At 36.5% G+C, this 25653-nt stretch overlaps 1 protein-coding gene across 3 annotated transcripts in view; it reads right to left on the bottom strand.

The window, feature by feature from the left end:
• The window catches only part of Exoc6b (exocyst complex component 6B), a 456985-nt gene that overhangs the window by 384029 nt on the left and 47303 nt on the right, over window positions 1–25653 (bottom strand). For 2 of the 3 annotated variants that reach the window (XM_028762430.1, XM_028762432.1), the window contains exons 2-6: window positions 17778–17943; window positions 12905–12952; window positions 11093–11183; window positions 10942–10987; window positions 1202–1406 (exon numbers count right to left, since the gene is read on the bottom strand). In XM_028762430.1, coding sequence (XP_028618263.1) covers window positions 1202–1406; window positions 10942–10987; window positions 11093–11183; window positions 12905–12952; window positions 17778–17943 — 556 coding nt within the window. The remainder of the gene's footprint in view (window positions 1–1201; window positions 1407–10941; window positions 10988–11092; window positions 11184–12904; window positions 12953–17777; window positions 17944–25653) is intronic. The other variant, XM_028762431.1, reaches the window with a different exon arrangement.

The following is a 25653-nucleotide window of genomic DNA, read 5'->3' as shown; positions in this document are numbered from 1 at the left end:
TCCATTCCAACTTGATCTGAATTCTATTACAGGGTCTGACCTTCACGCTTGCATTTGAGCAAGTCTCTTCCCTTCCCTGGGCATTCATTTCTTCAAATACTTAAGGAATAAGATCAGCTAATCTCAAAGTAAACGAAGTGATAATATTCATAACAAAACTCTCTTTTAGCAAAGGCAAATAAATTCATCCAGCCAAGGCCTGGAGAAAGCAATCTTTAGAAAGTCAGCTTTCAGGTCCAGCACTAAGAACTGGTGGCACACACCTGGAGTCACAGCATGCAAGAGCTGAGACCAGAAGAGCTGCAGCCTACACTTGTCACATTTTAAAGTATTACACCAATAAAATTTAAAAGGAGATTTTAAAAACTGTCTTATAAAAAATAATTGGCAGATCTCTTCTGCTGTATCAAACAGACGTCTGAACTACGCCTATTAATACTAGCTGAGCCCTAAAGTAAGGCTTCCAGATGTGATCTGCTTTGCCTTATTCCCCAAATATAATAGAAAAATATTTGAAAACACTTGTTTACAAAACCATAAACACTTTCCATAAATAATTAAAAATCTATATGGTAGGCTACATCATCAAATACGCTAAAGCATCTTTGTAACATCAATGTGACTTCAATTTCAAGAGGAAATGTTACTGCAAATCATTACTATCTTTCAGTTGCAGTGACAAAAGGCACTCCTCATGATGTTACAGACTTGGAGATATTTAAAGAAAATAAATATTCATCATGCATTTGATGAATGTATGTGCTCTACATATATCCCTTTCTGCAATCATAACCAACAGTCCACAACAGACCTTTCTGTCACTAACAGCCATCAATATCAGAAATATTTATGCATGACAAGCCACCTTCCTAACAGTAATCAACCAAAGGTACATGCAACACAATTCATGTTGTTTACTAGAAGAGAAGCATTAAAAGACTTTGGACTTTAAATACTATACAAAGCCAAGCTGAATTCTGTCAAGTCTCTGACACAAACCATCACCACCAGCCACTGTTCACTCAACAGTCACAGAGTGAACAACACAGCTTGTCACTCTGTTAAGTTAATAACATTTTCATTTATGAAAGGACCTTCCTAACATGAGATAAGTAATTAACACACTTGCCAAGGAGAAATCTGTGCATAATCAAATATTTGCAGAGCCAACAGGCCAACCTGTCACAAACCAAGGACCTACTTGCTTCATGGCAGTCTCTCCAATTTTGTCTGAATGCTTGCGGATGCTCTCCAGAAAGTCTTTGAGGTCAGACATAGAAACATCCTTTATTTCTTCACGAAGCTTGGGGATGTTGTCCACCATCACCTTACAGAATCTATAGTGGCTCACTTGAGGCAGATAGGTGTGTTCCAGATGTTCCAGTGTCTTCAGTGCAGGATAATGCCTACAAAAGAAATCAACCACCTCAGTCTTTCTTACATGGACAAATACATTACTTGAGAAAAAAAAAATCTAACCTCAATTAGCCTTCATTGTACATTAAGACAAATCCAGAGTAGTGTTTTAATAAAACTTTCTTAAATATTAAAAATTAAGGTTTTAAAAACTAATAAAATAAAATCAAGACATCCAAAAAACAAATAATCATGAATCACAAATACCAATAAAATTAATCATATACAATTTTTAAAATAATCTCAATGTCAAAAGACCATTCTACAAAATAAAATACTCCAAGAAGACTTCTAATGAAGGTAAAGAGAACTTGAAATAATCATGTGCATGTGTTGGTGTGTGTTGTGTTCACATGCACATATATATGACAAAAGTATCCAAATTAACCCAAAACAGAATTGCAGGGAAATCAATGAAACTGTTCCACAGAAGTACTGCTACCAGCCTTGTCCAGGGTACTTCCATTACCTTACCTGCAGTTCCCCTGAGAAGCGTGTCTTGTGAAAAAAAAACAGCATTGGTATTAAGACAGGACATATTTGGAGCAAATGATGGAAAATATATAAAGTGGTAAAGTAAGTAAATATGTGCTAAAATGAAAAAAAAATTAATTTTAAGAAATTAAATGTCTTTAACTTCTTTATAAAAAATGTTTTAAAATAGTAATTTAATGGTATATGGGCTCATAAAATATATGGAAATCATAAATATGTAACAGTAAACAAGAAGAAAGAAAACTGAGCTCCTGAAACAAAGCTAGCAGTAAATGTGTATCAAATTTGAATAGGCAAAGGCTTTAAAGGAAGCTGTAATAAACTGAGACGCACATAAGTGTTCATATAGCAAACTCCAAGAAAGCAAATCAAAGAATATGTTTAAAGAGACTGGAAAGATGGATCAGTGGTTAAGCTCTTGCAGTGTACTGGGGTTCAGGTCCCAGCAACCACATAGCAACTCACAACCATCTATAACTCCAGTTCTGGGGGATATAGCACCCTCTCTTGGCCACCTCAGGTACTGTACACACATGGTGCATATACATACATGCAGGCAACACATTCAAACACATAAAGTAAATGAATCTAAAAGATGTTTTAATATTTTCAAAATCAATAAAAAATAAAAGCATATGCTCCAATATATTTAAAACAAAAAAAAGGAGAAAGGAGGAACAGAAACCAAGGAGACTGGGAAAACTATGAAACAGAAAAATCCAACCCTAATTATATTAAGTATGAAAGGACTATAAATTCCAACTAAAAAGCAAACATCATAAAGGAGAATTTTAAAAAGCACAATCATATTTAATCTACAAGAAATATGCTTTAGATTGAAAGACACAATAGGCTAAAAGTGAAAGAAGGATGATAAACTACAGAATAACCTCAAGTAACTAAAATCAGTATTTTGAATTTCTTTTTATTGATGTCTTAGTGTAAAAAACAGGTTTATAAGAAAAGCTTTCTCACATATATCATTGCATCTTGCTCAATTTTACTCCCCAGGACCCCTTCCTCCTTCCCTCTCAGTAATCACTTCAGACTCCTTTGGCTTTCATGGCATTTGTACAAGGAAGGATGCTAATGTGCACAGGTAAATCTAGTTTCTGCAAGTAAAAGAAAATAAGACTTGCTTGCATTCAATTTCCTCATCATCCTTTTGTTTTTTCCTCCTCCCTATTTTCATACCTTCCTCCTCCTTTGGTCATCTCCTATTACAATGTCAAATATACAAATTAGTATATAAAATATTTCTAGAATCTAGATTTATTCTTGCATTTTAATGTAGAATACAAAATAAGAGGGTTTATGGAACTTACATATGTCATTATACCTTATCCATACATATATTTAAATTTCAAGCTAGCTTGTACATGAGAGAAAGCATGCAATATTTGTCTAAGTCTAACTTATTTAATCTAACATAATGATCTCTCCATGATCCATTCTCCAACAAATGTCCTAATTTCATTTTTCTTTATGGGCGAATTGTGTATATTAACCATATTTTCTTTATCCATTCATCTGTCAATAGGCACCTATGTTTGTTTCATACCTGGGCTATCACGATTAAGTACATAGATGAACATGATGTGGTGTGCTGTGGTATGGTTCACTCTGTGGAGTGCTGATTTGGCATCCTTCAGGTATATACCCAGGAAAGATATAGCTTGATGTGATAGTTCTATTATATAGTTAGCTTTTTGAGGAATCTTTAAACTGTTTTTCACAGTGCCTATATCTTCACGAGGGTCTTTACTTCATATACATCCCTTCCCACATCACCAGCATTTTTTGTCTGTCTCTCTCTCTCTCTCTCTCTTTCTCTCTCTCTCTCTCTTTCTCTCCTTCCCTCCCACCCTCCCTCCCCCTCCCTTCCTTCCTTACTTTTTTTGGATAATTGCTACTCTGACTAGAGTAAGACAGAGATAGGATTTCTTTTTATTTATTTTGTTTCTGTTGTTTTAAAACTTTTTTTTTTTTTTTGCTTATGTGGGGAGAGCACAGTTACAGGCACATGTGGGGGTCAGAGACAGCAATCCTGTCTGACAGGCACCTTTACCCAAGGAGCATCTCACTCGCCCCCAGGGACAGAATCTCAGTATAGGTTTAGTTTACATTTTCCTTGTGGCTAAAGTTGTTGATCATCCTTTTCACATATTTTTAGACACTTTGTTTTCCTTTTTGAAGAACTGTCTATCTGGTTCATTTTCCTATTTACTAACTAGATGATTTGTTTATTTGGTGTTTATTTTTTTTAGTTCTTTATAGCATCTAGATATTAATCACCTATCCAATGTACAGTTGGCAAGGATTCTGTTATATTCCATGGTTATCTCTTTATTCTGCTGTTTGCTTATTTTTCCTATACAGAAGTTTTTTGGGTTTTTATTTTTAATTTTTGGTAGTCCTATTTGTGAATTCTTGCAATTGTTTCCTGAGTTCTGAAATCTTGTTAAAGAGGTCCTTACCCACAACTATACTTTGAAGTGGTTTGCTTACATTTGTTTGTCTCCAGTAGTTTTAGTTCTTTTTTTTTCTGCCTGCATGACTTCAAAAGAAGTTTAATTGTTAAAACTATATAAGCCTCTTGAATTGTAGACTAATTAAAGTAAAACAGGTATTAAATACAGGTAAATAGGTATTATGATACATCCATGTAATAAAATATCAATAAGCTGACTAAAATATTTACAATATTATTGAATATAAAACATTTTTAAAAAACAAATAAATGAGCATTTCTCAGGCTTTTGCCTAAGATCAAAGATGGTATTGGTTCTCTTTAATTTTGTGTCTGGTTCATGCATCCTCTACCTCTGAACGATGTGCTAAATAGGTTTTTAGAGGAAAGAGCTGAGATGGGATTTTGATTTATCCTTTTCATGAATGATCCCGATACTGCAATGTTTCCCAGATGTTGTACTAATTTAAAAACCAGAAAGACCTTATAAATACAATTATAGTATTTGTAAAGCCAGACACAGTGGCTCTTGCCTGTAATCACTGCACTGAAGAGGCTGAAGCAGGAGGTTCACCATAAATTCAAGGCCTACACTACATAGTAAGCTACAGGTCAGACTCTGTCTTCAAAAAAAAGTATATCTATGTAAACATGCATAATTGATCCATAAGTCATAGATATCTAGTACCACATACAAGTCATAGACAAAAAAGTTGAAATAAATAATTATGAACAAACAAAAAAGTAAGAATCATATAGTGTTTTTTTTTTCTTTAGACAGCAAAATATTCATAATTTTCCTCTTTAGGCTTTAAAATTCCCTAATTTATCTAGAAAGGGAAAACTCATTCCTTCCATAGATGAAACAGATATACAGGTCTAGTTTGGGCACAGTCTCTTCACAGAAGACACTTCAGCTCTTCTTGCCTCAACACACTAAAAGACAAACACCAAGACCACAAACTTGTTTGTTTCTTTTTTTGTTTGGTTGGGTTTTGGTGGGGTTTTTTTGTTGTTGTTTTGGTTTGTTTGGTTTTTTTTTTTTTGGTCCTTTCTCATCGTAGGTTGTAAGAATTAAATTCTTAGTCCAAATAGATAGAGAAAACAGAAGTTTGTTCACCTTTAACTTAGAAATAAAAGTACAAATATAGATAAATCTGAAATAGTTGTTTTCATTAAAATTTTTGACTCTAAAACACTATAATTTTACATGATTTAGCATATGCAGAATAGCAATGACTCAACTTAGGTACCAAGAACTGCGTGTAATAGAAATTGAACCACCAAGATAAATACATCCTAGGGTTTAGTTCTATTTAAGAATTCTGTTTACAGAATAAGAAGAATTCAGCTATGCTGCCTGCAGACATGCATCCCATGATGAAAACATCTGCTCTGTCAAATAGAACCACATTTTTCAAGGCTATTTAATACAAAGCCCAGTGATTCCTGGCAACAAATAACAATACCTTATTGCCCATTGTCCCTTTTCCCCCGAGCAAGCTTATGTTCTAAACATAACAGATCAGTGAGATTATTCAAATTTCTAAAGTGTTTGATATCACAGACAAACAACTAACTAATGGGAGCCAATTAAATATTTAACACATATACACAAAAAAAAAATCTCATTTACAGAATCCATGGAAATCTCATACAGGATGTTGGCATTACTTTTGTCAACCTATACATTATTAAAACTGCATGCAAAGGGTTGGAGAGGTGGCTCAGAAGTTAGGAATGCTTACTCTTCTTGCAGAGGGCCCATGTTCTGTTCCCAGCACCCACATGGTAGTTCACAACTATCTGTAACTCTACTTTCAGGGTGCACATATATGCATTCAAATACATACACATTAAATAAAGATTTTAAAAAACTGAATGCAGGATGTAGAGATGGCTTAGCAGTAAATAATACTGCACAGGCATAAGGACCTGAATTTGGATCCCTATCCACATAAAAAGCCCAGCATGGTGGATATGCCTATAACCTCAGTTCTGTGAGGTACAAACAAGTTCTGAAGTTCACTGGCAGATCTTGTCTCAAAAAATAAAGGTAGAGAGTGATGTGATTTAAAAAAACACACACACACACAATTTTTGGCTACCACAAGCACTCATACATCTGCAAACATGTATACACACCCACACTGACAAGTATATATACCACATATGGTAATGTATACAAATAAAACAGTCATTCAAAACAACTGGGGACTGGAGATGAATCACTGTTAGAGCACTTTGGACAAAGGCAGTGGTGGCACACACCTTTAATCCCAGCACTTGAGAGGCAGAGGCAGGCGGATTTCTGAGTTCGAGGCCAGCCTGGTCTACAGAGTGAGTTCCAGGACAGCCAGGGCTACACAGAGAAACCCTGTCTCAAACATACAAACAAAAAAGAGCACTTTGGATCCCAGCACCTATATCAGGCAGCTCACAACCACATATAACTCCAGTTCCAGGGGATCTGGTACCCTCTTCTAGGTGGTACCAATACTCAAATGCATTAACATATACACATACCACATACACACATACACACAAAATCAAAAAAAATTTAATTAAATCTTAAAAAATATAAAAATAAATTAACTAATGAGGCCAAGTGTGGTAACACATACCTTTAATCAGGTGACAAAGGTAGTAAGTAGGATCACAGAATGTTTGAAGTTAGCCAAAGCTGCATAGTAAAAACCTTGTCCTTAAAAAAAATAAGAATAAGCCTCCACTTCCTTTGCATTGTGCTTACTCTCCTCTTTCCCTCTAGGACAGGGGTTCTCAACCTTCCTAATGCTGTGACCCTCATGTTGTGGTCACCCCAACCATAAAATTATTTTCACTGCTACTTCGTAACTGTAATTTCACTACTGTTATGAATCATAATGTAAATATCTGTTTCCAATGGTCTCAGATGACCTCTGTGAAAGGGTTGTTTGACCCCAAAAGGGTGGCAACTCACAGCTTGATAACAGCTGCTCTAGAAAAGTTTCTAATAAAGCAGTTGAATGCTATTCTAAGAAGAACTCTTTCAAGATTTTTTTTTAATTCTACTAAGAGGTTCCTGAAAGTGAATTACAGTTACCTATAAATATTTTCCTCTCATTCATAACAATAAAATATGAAATATAAGCTTTTGCCACAGAAAGATAGTAGTTCCTTTCCTAATAGAAGATTATTAACAAAGATATGTGATAGGGACACTTCAGGAAACATAAAACTCAAAAGTATAAATAATATTTACAGCTGAAAAACGAATAACCAGACCTCCAGCTATGAAAGCTTAACAAGAAACAGACATGACGCAAACACTTTATAAACAAGTCTAACACCTAAAAACTGTTTTCAGCAATCAAACAGCACGAAGCAGATAACTGTGAAATCCAAAGAAGAAAACAAACAAGATGAGCTATCTACCTGAAGGTGATCTCTACACCATGGACACAGTCAGGGAAAAGTCTCACAGAACCCAAAGATTTGCTGACTTAAGGCATCAAATAGTAGATCAAAAAGGTAGTAGTGAGAAAGGAAGAGAGGGAGGGGAAACCTGCACAGGACTTGCCTGGAGTCTTTGCTGAGTACAGAGAGAAGCAATAGAAGAGAGACGTGGGGGAAAGAGAGGAGAAGAGGACAGACTGCCAGGAGGAATGAGATGAACACCTAAGGAGGTCAGAAAAGGCAGAGAAATGACCTAACCCTAAACAGCCAAATGGCAAGGTTCATAGGCACCACTGAGCCATCCAGACCAGAGTAAATATTCTGTAAATCTGGCTGTGCTTGGCCGGGCAGAGCTTTGGGGTTTTGGGGGGTCTTTGTTGTTGTTGTTGTTGTTTTGGGGGGTCTTTGTTGTTGTTGTTGTTGTCAGAATGTCTCACTGTGCATCCCCAGCTGGCCTGGAACTCACTATAGAGATAAGACTAGCCTCAAACTCACAAAGATCCACCTGCCTCAGCTTCCTGAGTGCTTATAGGTATAAGCTATCACAGCTGACCCTAGCAAAGCCTTAAACTGGGGGTGAGTCTGGGGGTATCAGATCTGCAAATCATTACTTCCCAGAATAAACCACAACACTTAAAAAAAAAAAAAGGTTCCCCCAAATCCAGACACTCATCAACATATCATAATGTCCATTATCCAGTCAAAAATTCTTTTTGACCTATAACCAAAAAAATAAAATTATTCTTCAAAAGTAGATCCAAGAAGTGGCAAACTAGGAAATTTATGAAAATGGCAATGAGATCCATGTGTATGTACTTAAAGGGAAAATACAAAGTAACTACAAGAGGAAATATCAAAAACCAAGGGAGGGCTGTGGTCACTGCAACTCAGGGGATATGGTGTTTTTCTAGTCTGTACAAAGCCCCTGGATTCCATTCCCAGCAACATAATCCAAGCCTGGAGCTACACAGCACACAGGAGGAAAAGGTATGAGGTTCTGAAGGAATTCAAGGTCATCCTCAGTTATATATATAATAAGTTCAAGTCCATTTGAAATACATTGTGAGATCCTGTCTTTTTTTAAAAAATGTTTTTTTGTATTTAATTTCTTACTATAGATATGTAGATGTAGCAGAGGTACGTACCACAGTGCATGTGTGGAGGTCAGAGAACACTTTTGGGGAGTCTCTCCTCCCTTTACATGAATTCTAGGTATGGAACTCAGATTTGTGAAACAGAACTCTACCCAACTCTCCAGAATCCCCCAAAAAATTTTTTTTAAATAACTCCAGTTCCTGTGGATTGAAAGCCCTCTTCTGACCTTCATGAGCACCAGGCATATCTTTGGTATACAAACACACATGCAAGCAAAATATTAAATATTATAAAGCAAAATAAATAAATGAATAAATCTAAACTTTTTAAATAATAATAAGCACTGACTATCATAAGATGGTGTCCGATAGATAAAAGATGTAACAGCTTTGAGAAGTAGTCAACCAGTTTCTCAGAACAGCAGAGCACAGACTCTAGCATGAGCCAGCAATTCCACTCAGAGGAAGATTCCCAAGAGAACTTAATGAGTACACTTCCACTGAAAAACTTACAAGTATCCATAGCTTTAGTCATCATACTTAAAAAGTGAAAATAGCCCCAATGTTCATCAAATGATGAAAAATAAAATGTAGTCTATCTACACAGTGGAAGAGCACCCCCACAAAAAAGAGTGAAGTACTGTCTCACACCAAAGCATGGCTGAATCCTAGAAACACTGTAAAAGGGAGAAGTGAAACATAAAAGGCCACAATCTGTGTGGCCCCATTTATTTGAGATAGTCACATACAGATAAAAGTGAAGTGGTGGCTTCGCAGACTAAGGCAAAGATTGATGGGAGAGGTTTCTTTTCTAGGTAACTGACATGCTCTGCAGGGGAGTGGTGAGGAAACTGACATAACCTTGTAAATGTCTGAAGACAACACTAAGCTGTACACATAAAATGGTGGATGTGATGGTATAGGAAAAACAACAATTATTTACATAAACTATTTCAGAAACACCATATTTCTGAGAGAATTCACAGCTATCATTCTAATCCAAAAAGAGATAGTAAAGAATTTGGATCTATATAAACAAATCAAAGTGTCAGAATTTCTTAAAATATATAAATAAATGGTGAATTTTTTAATCTTACTTTAAAACATTTTATGTAATAGTTTATAGCAAAAATGAAACTGTACTATAGGCACATCATATTCTGATATAAGAGTAATTACAACAATAACACCAAGGAATGGATGGTAAAACAAAAGTATAGTTTTAAATTTTTAATTGATGAATAATTAAATATGTGTGGTACAGTGAGATAATTTAGTGTATACAACAGGTAATAATTAAATCTATAATCATTTCAATTTGAATACACTACTACTACAAAAATTCTGCTTATACATGATTTGCCATAACTATTTAAAGATCCACTATAAGTTAAAGAGGATAATTGTAAGCTTAGAAGCAATTGTTTCAAAGAAATATAGAGGTGTGGATTGTAAGACACTAGTGAAGACAAGATAGACTCCTAAAATCTAGATAACTGATTGAAAGGACAGCACATACACAGAGAAAGATCAAGTAACAATGAGAACAAATGGGAAATAAATTACTAAAAGCCATACACAGATAACTGCGCCAGGCATTGAAGATCTAAAGAGCTCAACTAAAGCTCAGATTGTACACATGACCTTTTAAAAAAAAAAAAAAACAGCAAACTCAAGCCATGCATACTGACAATCTTTTATCTCCAACAGAGAAAAAAAGCAATAAAATAACAGGCCTATACTCTTCAAACCTGACACAAGGAGGGCGCTAGAGAGACAGTACAGTTGTTGAGAGTACTTGTCCAAGTTCAGAACCCGGCACCTACATCAGACAGCACATAAATGCCTGAAACTACAGCTCCAGGGTATCCAATGCCCTCTTCTGGCCTGTGTGGGTATCCACACACATGTAGCAAAAACAGAGACGTACACACACAGATACATAAATAAATAATAAAATAAATCTCCTTTTTAAGTATTGTAAAAGAAAATTTTGGTAATAGAGTCTGCTCAATTGAAAAATCTTACCTTTTGGTTTTCATCTGGTCCCTCAGTTTGCTGTACATCTCTAGGACTTGAAAGAGAAAACAGATGTCACAGGTGTCATTTAAACAAAATAGACAACTAACTCAGCTAAAGGAATTACATGGAGACTCACACTGCATTCCCAGTTCCTCACCTGGCAAACACAGCATCAGCTTATCGACAGTGGCAGAAATGTTCCTCTGTTGCAGCCGGCACTGCTTCAGCTCTTCCATTGCTATCACCAGCTTGGCAAAAGGGGGAAACAGAATTATGCCAAGAACTGTAAATAAAAAGTTTTCAGTCACATTTTCCCACTCTGCATTCAATTCATCCAAGAATTCCAGTTTCCTAGTAAGACCTACCAAACAAGCTAAGAACCGCCTTCCCCGATCAGTGAACAGTTCCTACATAGATAGCTTCCTGCTTTCTCACCGCACTACATATGTCTAAAAACGGCTATTTAAAATGAACCCTAAAGCACAAAAGCTATGGGGAGCCAGGAAATTTGCCCATTTTCTCCAAACCCTACCAAACTCCATGATTTACATTTCCTTGTGCCCACTGGGCTCCTAGAGAAGGCAGTTCTTTTCTTCAAGAGGTCCCATTTTAACAAACAAGCTCCCCACATAAAAGATACAATCTTGTACAACATCTGATTTACTGGAGATTAATTTACTCTCTTCCCACAATCATCTCAAAATGTAACAAACTATGTCTGTAGAATATGGGCTGTTTGAAATAAAAAACAATCTCATCTGCTTTCAGGATCCATCACACACACACCTAAAAATTATATTCCTTAAATATGTGAAAAGCATAAAGAGAATGAAGGTGAATAACATGAAAGAGGAACGTACTGCAGGTCAGAAAAGACTGTCTTTGACCTCAGCCTTGTCGATTATTATAAAATTGCAAATCATCTGCTTTTGTTTCCCCATCAATAAAATAGGGGAAGTACTGGTACTGGTTTTGGATTAAGTAAATAAATGGATGTAAACTATAAATGCAAATTGTAAAAGCTTAAATAATGAGTTTGCCAATTAACAGAATTGATTATGGTTTTTTTTAAAGAAGTATTTGTTGAGCACTCACTTTATTGTTTAGAAAGACAGTAGAGTGGCAACAGTGAATAAAACAAGAAACCCTTTCATAAAGTGGAGCTAATTCTAATGGAGGGAGACAAACAAAAACAACTACATAAGTAAAAGATATGTACCAAAAATACAGTAGCACAGTGGAGAAAGACAAAATGAGAAAAACCAAAAAGAATGCAGAGAATAAGGGTAAGACTGCAATTTCCAACAAGGTCCTCAGGAAAAATCCTATTCAGTAATATATAAACTGGGTGGAGTACACGTGCCTGTAACCCCGGGACTCTGAAGACTGAGTGAGAAGGGAAGACTGTTATAAGTTCATGAGTTCTAGGCTGCAAAGTAATACCTTGTTCAAAAAAAAATCCAGATATTTGGTATATAATCAGACATAAAACAAGTAAAATCACTATGAAAGAGAGAGAGGGAGGGAGAGGGAAGGAGGGAGGGAGGGAGGGAGGGAGGAGTAATATTAGCCAAGTATGGCAGCATACTCCCAATAAACACAACATTGGGAAAGTTGAGGCAGAAGGATCAGTTCAAAACAGGCTTAGGCTACCTGAGACCTTGACTGAAAATGGAAGAACCACAAGTGTGGAGGTCTGAGCCAGGTGAAGATGGAGGAGGAACTTTCCAGCAGGAAAAAAATGATTTTTTTAAACACAACCAAGATGGGCTGCATCTTATTTCATTGCACCCTGTAGTGACTGTATTCATTTTATTCAGGTAAACATTACAAGAAGTAACAATTGCACCCAAGTACTTCCAACACACTGCTCATATTCTGTAACCCCCAAAGTGAAGAACAGCCATCCAAAGAGAACAGCACAAAGCACAAAACAGAAAAGACTTTGTTGAAGGTAAACTGGCCTTACTTCCTTGCCCTCGTGTTGCAGTCTCCTATTAGTGTCCGTCACCTGGTTCTGTGGAGAGAAAACAATTTAAACTCATAAGAACCAAACAGTTGGGCAACAGTTGGATAAAGACTGAAATGTAGTATAAAAAGACTGGGGTAGGTCTCTAGATACTTTCTGCATTCCAGCACATGGGGATCCAGCTGCTCTCTCTACAACTTAACTCTTACCAACTCCTCTACTAGGCATCTCCAGGACCTTTTACAAAAGGAAAAGAAAATCTGACCAAGAGACATGTTTGGTTTAGATAGTACATTCCAAAGATACTATCATATCCTCAAGATCACATTCTAACTTTGGAGAGAAAAGGGAGAAAAAATAAAAAAAAAAACAAGAAAAACAAAAAAAAAGGAATAAAATGGAAAATAATCCAAAGAGCTTTACCATCTGTGAAATCTAGAAAACAAATGTTAACACAGACATTTCTTACTTCACAATGTACTCCTGAAAAGGTTAGGTATAATTTCAACTTTGTAACACAAGTCAAGTTGTTATTAGTTATCACCTTAATTCTACAAAATGAATTACTAAATAGTTTGGGATCATTAATTCAGCTTCTAATACTTCCATTATCCCATCAATTTTACCACCAGTTGAAATATGTGAATAAGCCTTAAATAAGCTATGACATGTAATTTAAATGGACAAGCACACACCTTTTCAATTTTCTACTCTTGATGTTTCCACTAACATAAAACAAATTAATTTTTAGAATAGCAATTCTTTATCATCTCAGACATTATCAAAACATGGACAATATTTACTTGTAAACTTCTTAAACAGAGACGATCTGTCCTACTAGTGACTGCCACTCCTTATACTTTTACTGCAACCACAACCCAGCATTTCCTACAATGTCCCTTAAAGCATCAAGAAATGCTAGCTAATGTTATTAACACATGTGCACACATGCACTGCACACATACACACAAAGAGGGGAAAATAACAAACACTACAAATGATCAGGAAAGGGACATCATATGTTTTCCACACTTATTTGATTCAACATCATCTCAAGAAACTGGTTTTTAGAAAACACACATTTTAAAATTTTTATTTCAAATTATACATAGTAACTGGATAATATAGTTCGTGACAGATTAGAGACTGCACCGCTGCTTCCAAAGATAAAATAAAATCTGACCTCTTCCAGAAAATATTTTATAAAATCTGAGGAAAAGAAGCAATAGATACTTATGACCCTAGGAGCATTAGATGTGAAAAACACCATTAACCAATAGACTATGAGCTCAGTGAGAGGCAAGAAAGCATCACCTAAAACTAGAGCCAGCAATCTGTTTCCATTACAGTAAGACAGTAAATATTTTCAGGTTTTCAGGCCACAAATTCTCTGCAGTAACTAGCCAACACTGACAGAATTGTACCCATAAATAAAATGTTATGTGCTGGTGTGTCTAGGTCTCAATAAAATTTTATTTACAACAATAGGGGCAAACTGGATTTGGCCTACAAGCCAGAAGTTGTTATGGCCACTCTAAAATAAAAGAAGATTAGGTAGGGTGACAAGATTAACTAATGAGAATGACATTCAGATGTCGTGTATCACGAAGGCCACTGACACACTGCAGCATGATAAAAATGTAAAAAAAAAATAAAAATAGGAGCCAAATGTATACCACATGAAAAACAAATGAAGTTATCTTTAGCCCATAGATAAAGGAACAGTGATTTGGAGACCCTACATAACTATACCTGGACCCTGCACATTTCATCCCACACCTAAACAATGGTTATCTCAAAACCCTTGAAGAGCTAACAGAAGAAAGGCTCCTTCCAATGAATGCCTCTCACTAAAAATAGGATTCAGCTCAAAGTAAGAAGAAACTCATACGAATAAAAAAATGGTGTGGTTTCAACAAACTGGATGTTTTTATCCTATTCTGGAGTTCTCCCAAAATTAAAACCTCCAATACAACTATATTCAACACTATTGTTCAGCCTTGTTTATTGCATCATTTCTCAAAGTTTCTAACCTCAAACTTATAGACACATACTTTACATTAAGACTCATGAATATAGACATATACACATAGATATAAACACAGAGAAACTACAGACACATAGGGACACAGACAGATACACAGAGAGAAACACAACAGACACACTGAGAGGCACAGACACATACAGACATATGAAACGAACACTGAGACACAGAGACAGAAACAAAGTCACACACACATACACACACAAAGACACACAGAGAGACACACATATATACACAGACAATTTTCAAGAAACAATGTTTATCTTTACTAGACATAATACATTTTAATTTCTATTTAATTCTCTTCTGCTTAATTTCAAGTTTTCTAAGAAATACTGATCAGTGTCTAGCAAACTGATTTCATGCAAACCGTCATCAAAAACAAATCCATAAAAGCCTACTCTATGTCAACGGTAAGAAAAATAGTAACTATCTTAATTCTAGCTGATAACTATTCTATATACTACAATGAAAAGAACTGGCTAGAAAGACACTGCTAAGAAAAAAGATATGGAAGTGCATGCACATATATACATTGTATATATATATATATACTCATACAGAGATGCTGTGAACACAAAATAATGAGTATCACAAAAAGTGTAATATTATAGTACTACTTAGTGTTATAAGTGGCTGATTAATACTTAAAGCTTTTTCCATTTCTAAATTCCTTTCTAGAATTCTTTAAATTCGGCATTCTTCACCCAGGTCAAATGGGTACTTCAGAGCAGAGGTTACCAGGTGGGCAGCTAGACATCATTCCTCTCACCCTCAGAGTAAATGGTTAAGAGTCTCAAGCAGCCAAAATACCAAAGTGGAAAAATACAATCAGGTATTCCTTCAGAAGCATTCAGACCAATCTGAAAGAATTTGCAACTTGATCCAATTTAAAGTAGGAGAGAAAGAAGAACAAAGGTAAGTATCAATCAGAAATTAAGGTCAGCAATTAAGTTTTCAGGCAATAATCTGTATCATTTTGCTTAAACCATATTCTACATTTTTTATATCCTTTGGTGCATCCTCAAAGAGGTACCCAAAAATATGTGGGAGAATTTTGCAACATACAAGACAAAGAAGCATAGAAAAAGAATAATCAAGATTGTAAGGGAAATATGAGGCCTGAGTGAGGAAAAACTTCACATTAGCAACAAATCAGAAGATTTGTTACATCTAAGATGGAGAAAGCAACTAAGAAACACAGAGAAGAGAGAAGTATTTGATAATGTTGGCAGTATTCTGTTCCTCAATGTGTCTAAGATTTCAAAGTATTGGAAACTTTATGTAAGTAATGATATTTTATATACAATATATTGCAGTTTATATACGTCATAAAACATCCCACAGCTGGAAACAGTATAGCACCTCTATTTCAAACACATCAATATTTCTGTAGTTAAACACAAAAGTTCACATTAGATAAAAGAAATTACAAAGTTTAATGGTTTAGCGGTTTTATGTCCACTTAAGTAATGTTTTGCAGTCAAATGATGTTTTTTTTTTAGCTATTGCAGTTTTAGAATATATTTGGTATCTAATAGCTTGCTTAGCCCTTCAAAAAAATTGTTTCTTTGCTTTTTTTAATCAATATATTCTTTGAGATGACCTCATAATTTTTGTAGAAAAAAATTCTATTAAGGATTCTAATTTAGATTTCAACAAGAAAAACAAATGTATATAGACTACAGAAAGAAAATAAAACTATTATTAATAACAGAACAGATGAGCTCTTAGAAAATGGCAAAAATCTAAACTGTTTTTTGTTTTTTGTTTTTTTTTTAAAGATTTATTTATTTATTATATATGAATACACTGTAGCTGTCTTCAGACACACCAGAAGAGGGCATCAGATCTCATTACAGATGGTTGTGAGCCACCATGTGGTTGCTGGGATTTGAACTCAGGACCTCTGGAAGTGCAGTCAGTGCTCTTAACCACTGAGCCATCTCTCCAGCCCAAATCTAAACTGTTTAACGTAACAGAAATTTAGGAGAACAGTCTTCAGAACAACAAGCAAAGTCAACTAAGAGAAGGGATCTGCTGTGACCTGCCTCTTTCCTGAACATGAATCATGCTATAGGCAGCACTCCACAGCCACCACAAGTCTTTTCACCTTGGCCTTTCAAGTAAGTAAGCAATGGCAGCTTTTTAATGCCTGGAGGGGGCACGGGGTTGTGGGGGAAGAGGTTTCCAGCAAAGAAGCTGGTGGCTTCAGGAGGAGTCTCAGTAACTGATCACTGGTTCAATCCACTTGTAGGTATTAAACTAACTTAAAAGAGTATTCTTTATATGGGTCTTGCTATAAATTCCTTTCCATACTTCATAAAAATCTTACTATACCCAAGATACAGTGAGACACATGTGTGATCCTAGTACTTGAGAAGCTGGGGAAGGAGGAAGTTGGAGGCCAGGCTAGGATACATAGGAAGACCCTATCTCAAAACAATCATCATCATCATCATTATAGAAGCCAAGAAATGAGAGTGAAGACATGGCAGAGGCAGATGAATGGGACCTTAAGTACTATACTAAGAATGCTGGACAGTGTTCTATCGAACCTAACCAACGGGAGCTATGCAGGTTTGTAAGCTGGGAAAATAATATGATCAGATCTAAACTGAACATGTACTTTGTTTAGTAATGATCACTTCATACTAACTTTGTGGTTTGGCCGGGCTGTTCATGTACCTTCACCTCGATTCTATATTTGAAAAGTGAAAATAAAAGAAGCCTGTCCTACATGTCATACAGGATGGCCCCTACTCTTTCAATATGAATCAGAATCCCAGAAGAGGACAGAGGAGCAAATATCCAGTAGTGTATCCTTACTTTGAGTTTCTGGGCTTCTCCTCGTACTTTCAGCAGCTCAGTAATAGAGTCCACAAAGCCCTGGTAGTGAAAGTTGCACATTTTCTCAATTTCTCTGTCATGGTTGCGGATACGAGTTTCTAGCTTCTCCATGAATCGTCCATGTTCCTCACCATCATAGACAGACCTTTAAAGAGAAGGTGGCATGAAGATTACAGCACTTCTGAGGAGAAGAGAATTACAAACTTGAAAGAAACGTCTATAAAAACTAGATAATCAGGATACATAAACCACCAACTGAATCCATACTGTCCCCACAGTAAAAGAGTGTTGATTTTGTTTTGTTTTGGTTTTTGTTTTGTTTTGTTTTGTTTTGGTAAAATCCAAAAAAGTTGCTTTCCAGTTCACTTAAAAACATTTGGCACACCACCTAACTGTCATCACAAAATAAAAGACTTGAACTACAGCTCCTGTCCCTTTCTCCATTTAGTTCATCAAGAAAAACTCGATTTCAATAATTCCAACTATCCAGTTACTCCATGACTCCACCTAAAAAGCTGAATAGTACTGGAGAAAAAAAATCACAGACAGGCTGGCTAGATTCAATATAACTACATAGCAACAATCTAAAATAGTCACTCAATACTACTAGAAAATCCTACTGGAGATGGAATCCCTTCTCCAAAATGCTTGAAAACTAATGTTTCTGATTGAAGGAATTGGGGGAATATTTGTGTGAGATATCTTGTATATAAGATTCAAATCCAAACACACTTATACCTTGAAAGTAAATCTAGTCAATGTCTTAGTGACTTAGTGTCTTGACTACAACAAATCACAACCATGAGGCCAGACTGGCATTTTCCACTTATGACTGCTGTCATACACTCCTTATAAGCATTCTTACTTGAGATTTTTGAATTCGGAATGAATGATCAACCTAGACAATTATTAACATCTCAGAAAATAAAATAAACTCTCATTGTGTGGAAATCTTAATTATCCTGCCCCAATGTTGGTCCACCCCTCTCACTTACTGTTCTAACTATATAGTCTTTAGAAAAGAGGGAAGGGAATAAATACACTTAACTATTTCTTCTTTCCTCATGAAAATCAGCCAACCTGCTTAGCTCTATACTTCCTCCTCTGTCTGCTCTCCACAGACAGAGCTCATTTGCAGCTAACCATGATTATCTCAAAAACTTTTGCTCTACATCATGTAATTGTCCCTCTCCATCAGATCATGTCTGTATAAAGATCAGGAAAATCTTGCCCTGAACTGCACATCCCCTTCCAGCTACCATCTAGGTTTTCTGCTCTCTATCCTAGCAAAACATTTTCCACTTCTTTTCTTCCCACAAGAGCAAGTATTCATTTTACTCCTCTAATAGCAGCATTTGTTGAGGTTTGGTGTTCACTTCTTCACTAAGCATTCTCTTTGGGAGAGGTTGATAGTAACCACATTAACATGGATTTACCTGTTCACTGACACACCTTCTCAATCTCCCTTCTAGAGTCGCCTCCTCTATTACACTTCTCTATGCTCTCTCGCCAAGCAATCTCATGGCTCAAAAATACCACTCATATAGTACTACCTCCTGATGTATAATCTACAAATAAGAGCACTGTCCTGAACTCTAAATTCAAATTTCCCCTTACTTCTGCACTATTCCAATTGGATTGTCAAAAGTCATCCAAATATAGAGAGTGAGTGAGTGAGTGAGTGAGTGAGTGAGTGAGTGAGTGCATGTGTGTGTGTATGTGAAAAGTATCTGCAGTCATTTATCATCTGCCCATCCTCTTCTCACCTAATCTATTACTAAGTCATGACAACTCAACATGTCCTAAAATTAAATACAACCCACCATTCCTATTTAAATCATTGTCCAAATGTAAAACTTAACTGCACAACGTAATTCAACAGCCTCCAAAATTCCATTATACATTCACTATCACCACCACCACCATCACCACCACCACCACCAATTACATATTCCACACAACAATTAAAACAATCTCTTTTAATCAGTATTTCAGACATTACCCCCTAGCTTAAGTCTCTCCAAAGACTTCTGTATTAATCAGGGTTCTCTATAGAAACAGACTTACAGAATGTCTACATACATATACATATATGTATAAAGGGGATTTATTAGAATGGCTTACAGGCTGTGGTCCAGCTAATCCAATAATGGCTGCCTATCAACAGAAGTTGATAGAACAGTAGTTATTCAGTCCATAAGACTGGTTGTCATAGCTGGTCTTCAATGCATACTGGAATCCCTAAAAAGGAGGCTCTAATGCCTGTAAAGGAACAGACTTGCAGCAAGAGCAAGAACAACAAGCTCAGGTTGCATGGTAAACTGGTGGACCATTGTCAAACATTCAGTTTCCACTAAAGCCTAATAGCAGGTTAAGAGCTGTCTCCCAAAGGGAAAATAAGTTGTATGCAGATGATTGCAGAGTCTTGCCTCATAATCTCAAAGGTCTCTTCTATGACTCAACAATAGAGGCCTTCCATGGGCTCCAAATAGCATCCCTGTCTGCCACTGATACCTCAAGTATCATCAGGTCTGCTGGATCATATAGTGGTAGAGCTGTCTACACAACAGCCTGGACATGTTTAAAAGAGCCTTCTCCTGTTACAGGCTCCATGCAAAGCTAGTGGTTTTCCAAGACATTTGGTATATGGGTCACAGTAACTTACCCAAGTAAGAAATATACTCTCTCCAGAATCCAAATAAACATTGTATCTCTGTCCCACATGTCCCACATTTTTTGGTCCCCTAAGAATTTTCAGAATGAAGTTGGTTGAACAAGAATGGTTCCATAGACTCAAATATTTTAATGCTTAGTCATCAGTGAGTGACACTATCTGAGAAAGATTAGATTAGGAGGTGTGGTTTTTTGGAGTAGGTATGGCCTTCTTGGAGGAAGTGTACCAATGGTGGTGGGCTCTGAGGTTTCAAATGCCAAACCCAATGTCTCTCTTTTCCTGCTGTCTGTAGATCCAAATGTAGAGCTCCCAGCTACTTCTCCAGCACCATGTCTGCTTGTGTGCCATCATGCTCACTGCCATGATGATAATGAACAAAACCTCTGAAACTGTAAGCAAATTCTAATTAAACACTTTCTTTTATAGGAGTTGTTATGGTTATGGTATCTCTTCACAGCAATAGAACAGTGACCAAGACACTGAGGTAGAAGTCTCCTGAATTTTACTTGGATTTATTTCCCATCCTCTGACATACATTTGTGTTACCAGCAAGTCCAATGTGGTTGATACCTCATGCTCACTTGTCCAATCAGCATAATGGCATCAATATGTGCACTAATGTAATACTTTGTGGAAGAAACAGATGATCAAGAGCCATTCAAACATAAGTTATGACCCAGAGCTAGAGAGTTAATATACAGTTAATATAAAGGTATACCACTGCCCTTGACAACTGAAAGCAAATAGCTTCTGGAGGTCCTTACAGACAGGTATACAGAAAAAAAAAACATTTCCTAGATCAATAGCTGCATATCGTGTACCAGATGTGTTAATTTGCTCAAGAAAGAACACCACATCTGGTACAGCAGCTTCAATTGGAGTCACTACTTGATAAAGTTTTGGATAATCAACGGGCATTCTCCACCCAGGCATCTTTCAAGTCCTTAATGGTAGCACTAATTTCTGCAGTTGCTCCAGGAATGCAACACTGTATTGATTCACTCTAGAGGCATTTAGCCTTTCCAAACATAACCATAACAGCCCTCATTCCACAGGTCAGGGAACTAGAGCAAGAATTCTTCCAAATTCTATGTATATTTATCCCAACTAAAATATATATATATATTGGGGATGGGGAGGTTGGGTAACCACAGGATGAGTTCAGAGACCCACTAGATCTGTGAATCAGACTTCAGCCAAAACTCCATTAATTCCCTGATCTCAAATAAGCCCTGCTTTAACTGAAGGGCCATAATGCTTCTTGAGGTCTCCTGGAATCAGTATCAATTCAGAACCAGTAACCTACATACTAACTGGGACATGTCAACATTTTCTCTGATCCCTGACACTCCTTCAGCAAACATGTATTTGCTCAGTGTCCATGTTTTTTGAGTCTGGAGTGATGTGTGGTACAGGATCATCAATCCTCTAGATAAGACAGTTTACTTTCCTCATCATGTCAGTCACTACTCAAAATTAAGGGTAAAACACACACACACACACACACACACACACAGAGTAAAATTCAGTAAAAATTCAACACTGACTTCAGTAAAAACACAGCCATCAAGATTCATTCCCCTTACTTGGAAAGAAAAGATGAAAAAAATTATAAGCAGCCCTCCAAATGGATGATTTTACCAAAGCTATGTAGAACATACAAGACTGAATCTACCACTTGACATTTCAGTAAGTTTCAAGCTTAACTCTTCCCCTTTCAAACAAAAGAAAAGAAATCTTCTAAGTAAAGATACTTATATTCCTTGTCATGTAGAAAACTACAGGAAAAAAAAAATCACTGAAAAATCCTCAAACTTAAAAAATAAGCTGATATTATTCAAAATTAAAAAAAAAAAACTTTGGTTTAATTTCAGTATATTCTGACTCAGTAATAACTTCTACCTTAGGTTCTTCCAGGAAAATTTTTCACTCATTCTCTCCAACAATAAAGAACAAAGTTAATGGGGAAAAAAATCCCAAAGTTCAGAAATTCGGGCACTAGGTATAGCAGAGCATGTAATCCAAGCAGGGAACTAGAGGAAGGAGGCTGAGGACTCCAAGGCGAGCCTAACTAACTAGTGCGAGGCCCCTGAACTATGTAAGGCCTACTCAAAGAAAAATAAGCAAAGAAAATTAGAACTTATGTAATGCCTTCCTTGGTTTCCTATTTTTAAAAAAGAAAAGAAAACCTAAACTAAAATCAAAGTAAGAAAATGTGGGTTTTAGATGCTTGATGATTGTGAGGCCTTGGTCTTTTGGCCAATTCAATTAATCTCTCTGACCTTCAGCTCTTTCTCATTTACAAAATAGGAAACAGCAATCAATTACAATTTCCCTGAAGTACTAGCTGAGCATTAAGCTTTCCAATTCAAGCACATAATGAGAAGGAGCAAACATCTTGAGGACAGACAGACAGCAGGTGGTAGGTAGTTTTAATCTCCTTATCAGTGTCACCAAGTTTCTATTTAGAATCTTCATGATCTTAATCATCTCTTGGAATATGGTGCGGAGTAACTTGAAAGGTCTACAGTGGAGTAGAAAATTTTAAAATTAAAATAAGAATTGGTTAATACAGAACTCCCAGGCCTGTAATACCAGCATTCAGGAAGCTGAGGCAGGAGTTTGAGCTCATACTGATTAGTACCAAGCCAGCCAGGACAACAGGGCAAGACCTTGACTCAAAAGAAAAAAAAATATCAAATCTAAAACACACAAATCTAAATGAAGGAAAGTAAACATTGTTTAGGGTACCCTATATTTTTCGTTTTCTGGAAATTTACAGAACTCCCTGGTACATGCAAGCAAAAAGGATACACAATTTCCATGTAGCTACAGACAGGTGAAAACATATTTATTTGCATTTTACCTCCTTAACTACAAATTTCTTCTACCACAGTTAAAAGCATACAGACACAGCATTTCAAATATATTTCAGCATAAGTCATCAATAACCAACAGGCCTATTCAGATACAAAAGGCAAAATTAAACTAGTCTTAAACTGGAAAAGTTAGAGATCAACTAAATTAGCTTCCTATTGGCAGTCAGCACTGTTCTTAATAGTATTGCATTATTTTTCCTTCTGAACAAATAACCTAAAATGGAGAAAGACTGCCATCTAGTGATGACCAATTTCTAATATTTCTTTTAAAATGGAATTTGATGTACCTAAATAAAACAGACTGATGAAAGACAACTAAAAATTGAATTTGATCAAATCTGTGGGTCCAAGGCAGGGGATGTAGTTCAACTGGTAGAGTGTAACCTTTCATAGAGAAAGCCCCAGAACTGCATAAAACTGGGCATGTTGCCAACACTAGGGAGGCAGAGACAGGAGGATCAGGAATTCAAAGCCATCCTCAGCTACACAAGTTTGAGACCAGCAGGAGCTACCTGAGACCTTGCCCCCACCACCCATCCCCCAGCCTCCCAAAAAATAAAAGGCAATCTTAGAAAAGGCAAACTCTCTGAAAGACTACTGTACTTCTCTATGCTTCTGACACAAGATACATAACAGTTAAACAAGACTATGGAACAAACAATAGGGAATTGCTTATCTATTCCATCACAAGAATATTCTAGTACTGTAAAAAGTAAGCAAGAAGAAATGCTTAGAAATTAACCATCATTTTTATACAGTAATGTTGACGCAAGTAAAATGGAGTCTGATTTTCATAACCTCCCTAGTCTAAACCAAAGGTTTTTACAAAAGGTATATTCATGCACCCTAGTGTGCATTGCTAGTGATACACTTTGATACATCATAATGGTTCCATATCCCTCTCCAACCTAGATCTCAAAAGCATTATTTTAAAAGCTTATAACTAATAAAGTGACACTTAAAACTTGAATTCAACATTACTATTCCCTAAACCACTACAGAAGTGTATGACTTGCATAAAGCCAAAATCAGCTTTAATCTGCTTTTCCAAAGATAAGAAAGGAGCCATATTGAGTGATACACATTCATAATCTCTGCATTCAGGAGGCTGAGGTCAGCCAGGGCTAAAAGGGAAGACCTTGTTGAGAAGGTGAAGTGGGAGCTGGGCAGTGGTGGCACACCCCTTTAGTCTTAGCACAAGAGAGGAAGAGGTAGGCAGATCTCTGCCTTGTCTCCAGAATGAGTTCCAGGACAGCCAGGGGCTACACAGAGAAACCCTCTCTAAAAAGAGAAAGAGGAGGGAGTAGAGAAAAGAGAGAAGAATGAGAGAGGAGAGGAAGGAGGAGGAATTCCAGTGCAGGGTAAGTCAGTTGTGGATTAGCTGTTATCTACATAGCAACTATTGACCCTTTTTTTGTTTGAGCAGTCCCAACTCTGTCTGGTGTTTCACAGTCCTATCCTACAACTAGAGGTAAACATTAAGTTAACTTGTCAGTGACCAGTTAACATAAGGATGTGTGATACAACTCTCACCAATGAAAAGGGAAACCTGTTAGTGGGGGAGGAGAGTGTGTAAAAAGTTGCTTTTCCTACCTTAAACACTGCCCTGTAAAAATAAGACATTTATAGGCAGGTGAAGCAACTATCCTAAAAAGAGGAAATGGTACCAATAATCTAGGTTTAGAAAGGGGAAAGTGTGGAAAACACCTGAATCCAGACTGTGGAGAAATTTTCACCAGCTGTCTCCAGATTTTGTCAGCCAATTACCAATTATTTAAGCTTCCCTCTATACTCTGTTATTTGCATAGTAAAGTATCCTAAATGACAGCATGTGGTGCAGTTTGCAAAGGCAAATCAAAGAGACAGACAACAATCAATATCCACAGTTTGTTAAGGACTCTGGTCTGCAGCCTCAATTATCCTTCCCTTCTTCTTCCACTTCAAAGTAAATCTCATCCACTCTTAAAACCACAGCTCACACCTTCCTTCTTCAGAAGAACCACTTCTAATCACTTAGAGCCTTTCATCCCTCCTCCTTTGTAACTAACTGCCTTCACAAAATGTATTAAACTATATTCTGATGGTCTGTTGAATTATCAGTCTTCTTAAATTAAAACATTAGTCCTCCCTTGTGCAAAGACTGTCTTACCCATTTTATCGCCTGGTGTTTTCACAGGGCCTGGACGTGGAAAGAGTCTTCCAGTGAAGTGGACACAAATGGATACAAAGTGGAAATGTAAATCAAGCAAGCATGAGGATTTACCCTGTGTCAGAGATGGATGCAAGAGCAATTCAGGAGACC

The sequence above is a fragment of the Grammomys surdaster genome, unplaced genomic scaffold (genome assembly GCF_004785775.1).
Source record: "Grammomys surdaster isolate TR1022 unplaced genomic scaffold, NIH_TR_1.0 133, whole genome shotgun sequence".
In the NCBI taxonomy this organism is placed as follows: Eukaryota; Metazoa; Chordata; class Mammalia; order Rodentia; family Muridae; genus Grammomys; species Grammomys surdaster.
This window is presented reverse-complemented; position numbering and strand designations above follow the sequence as displayed.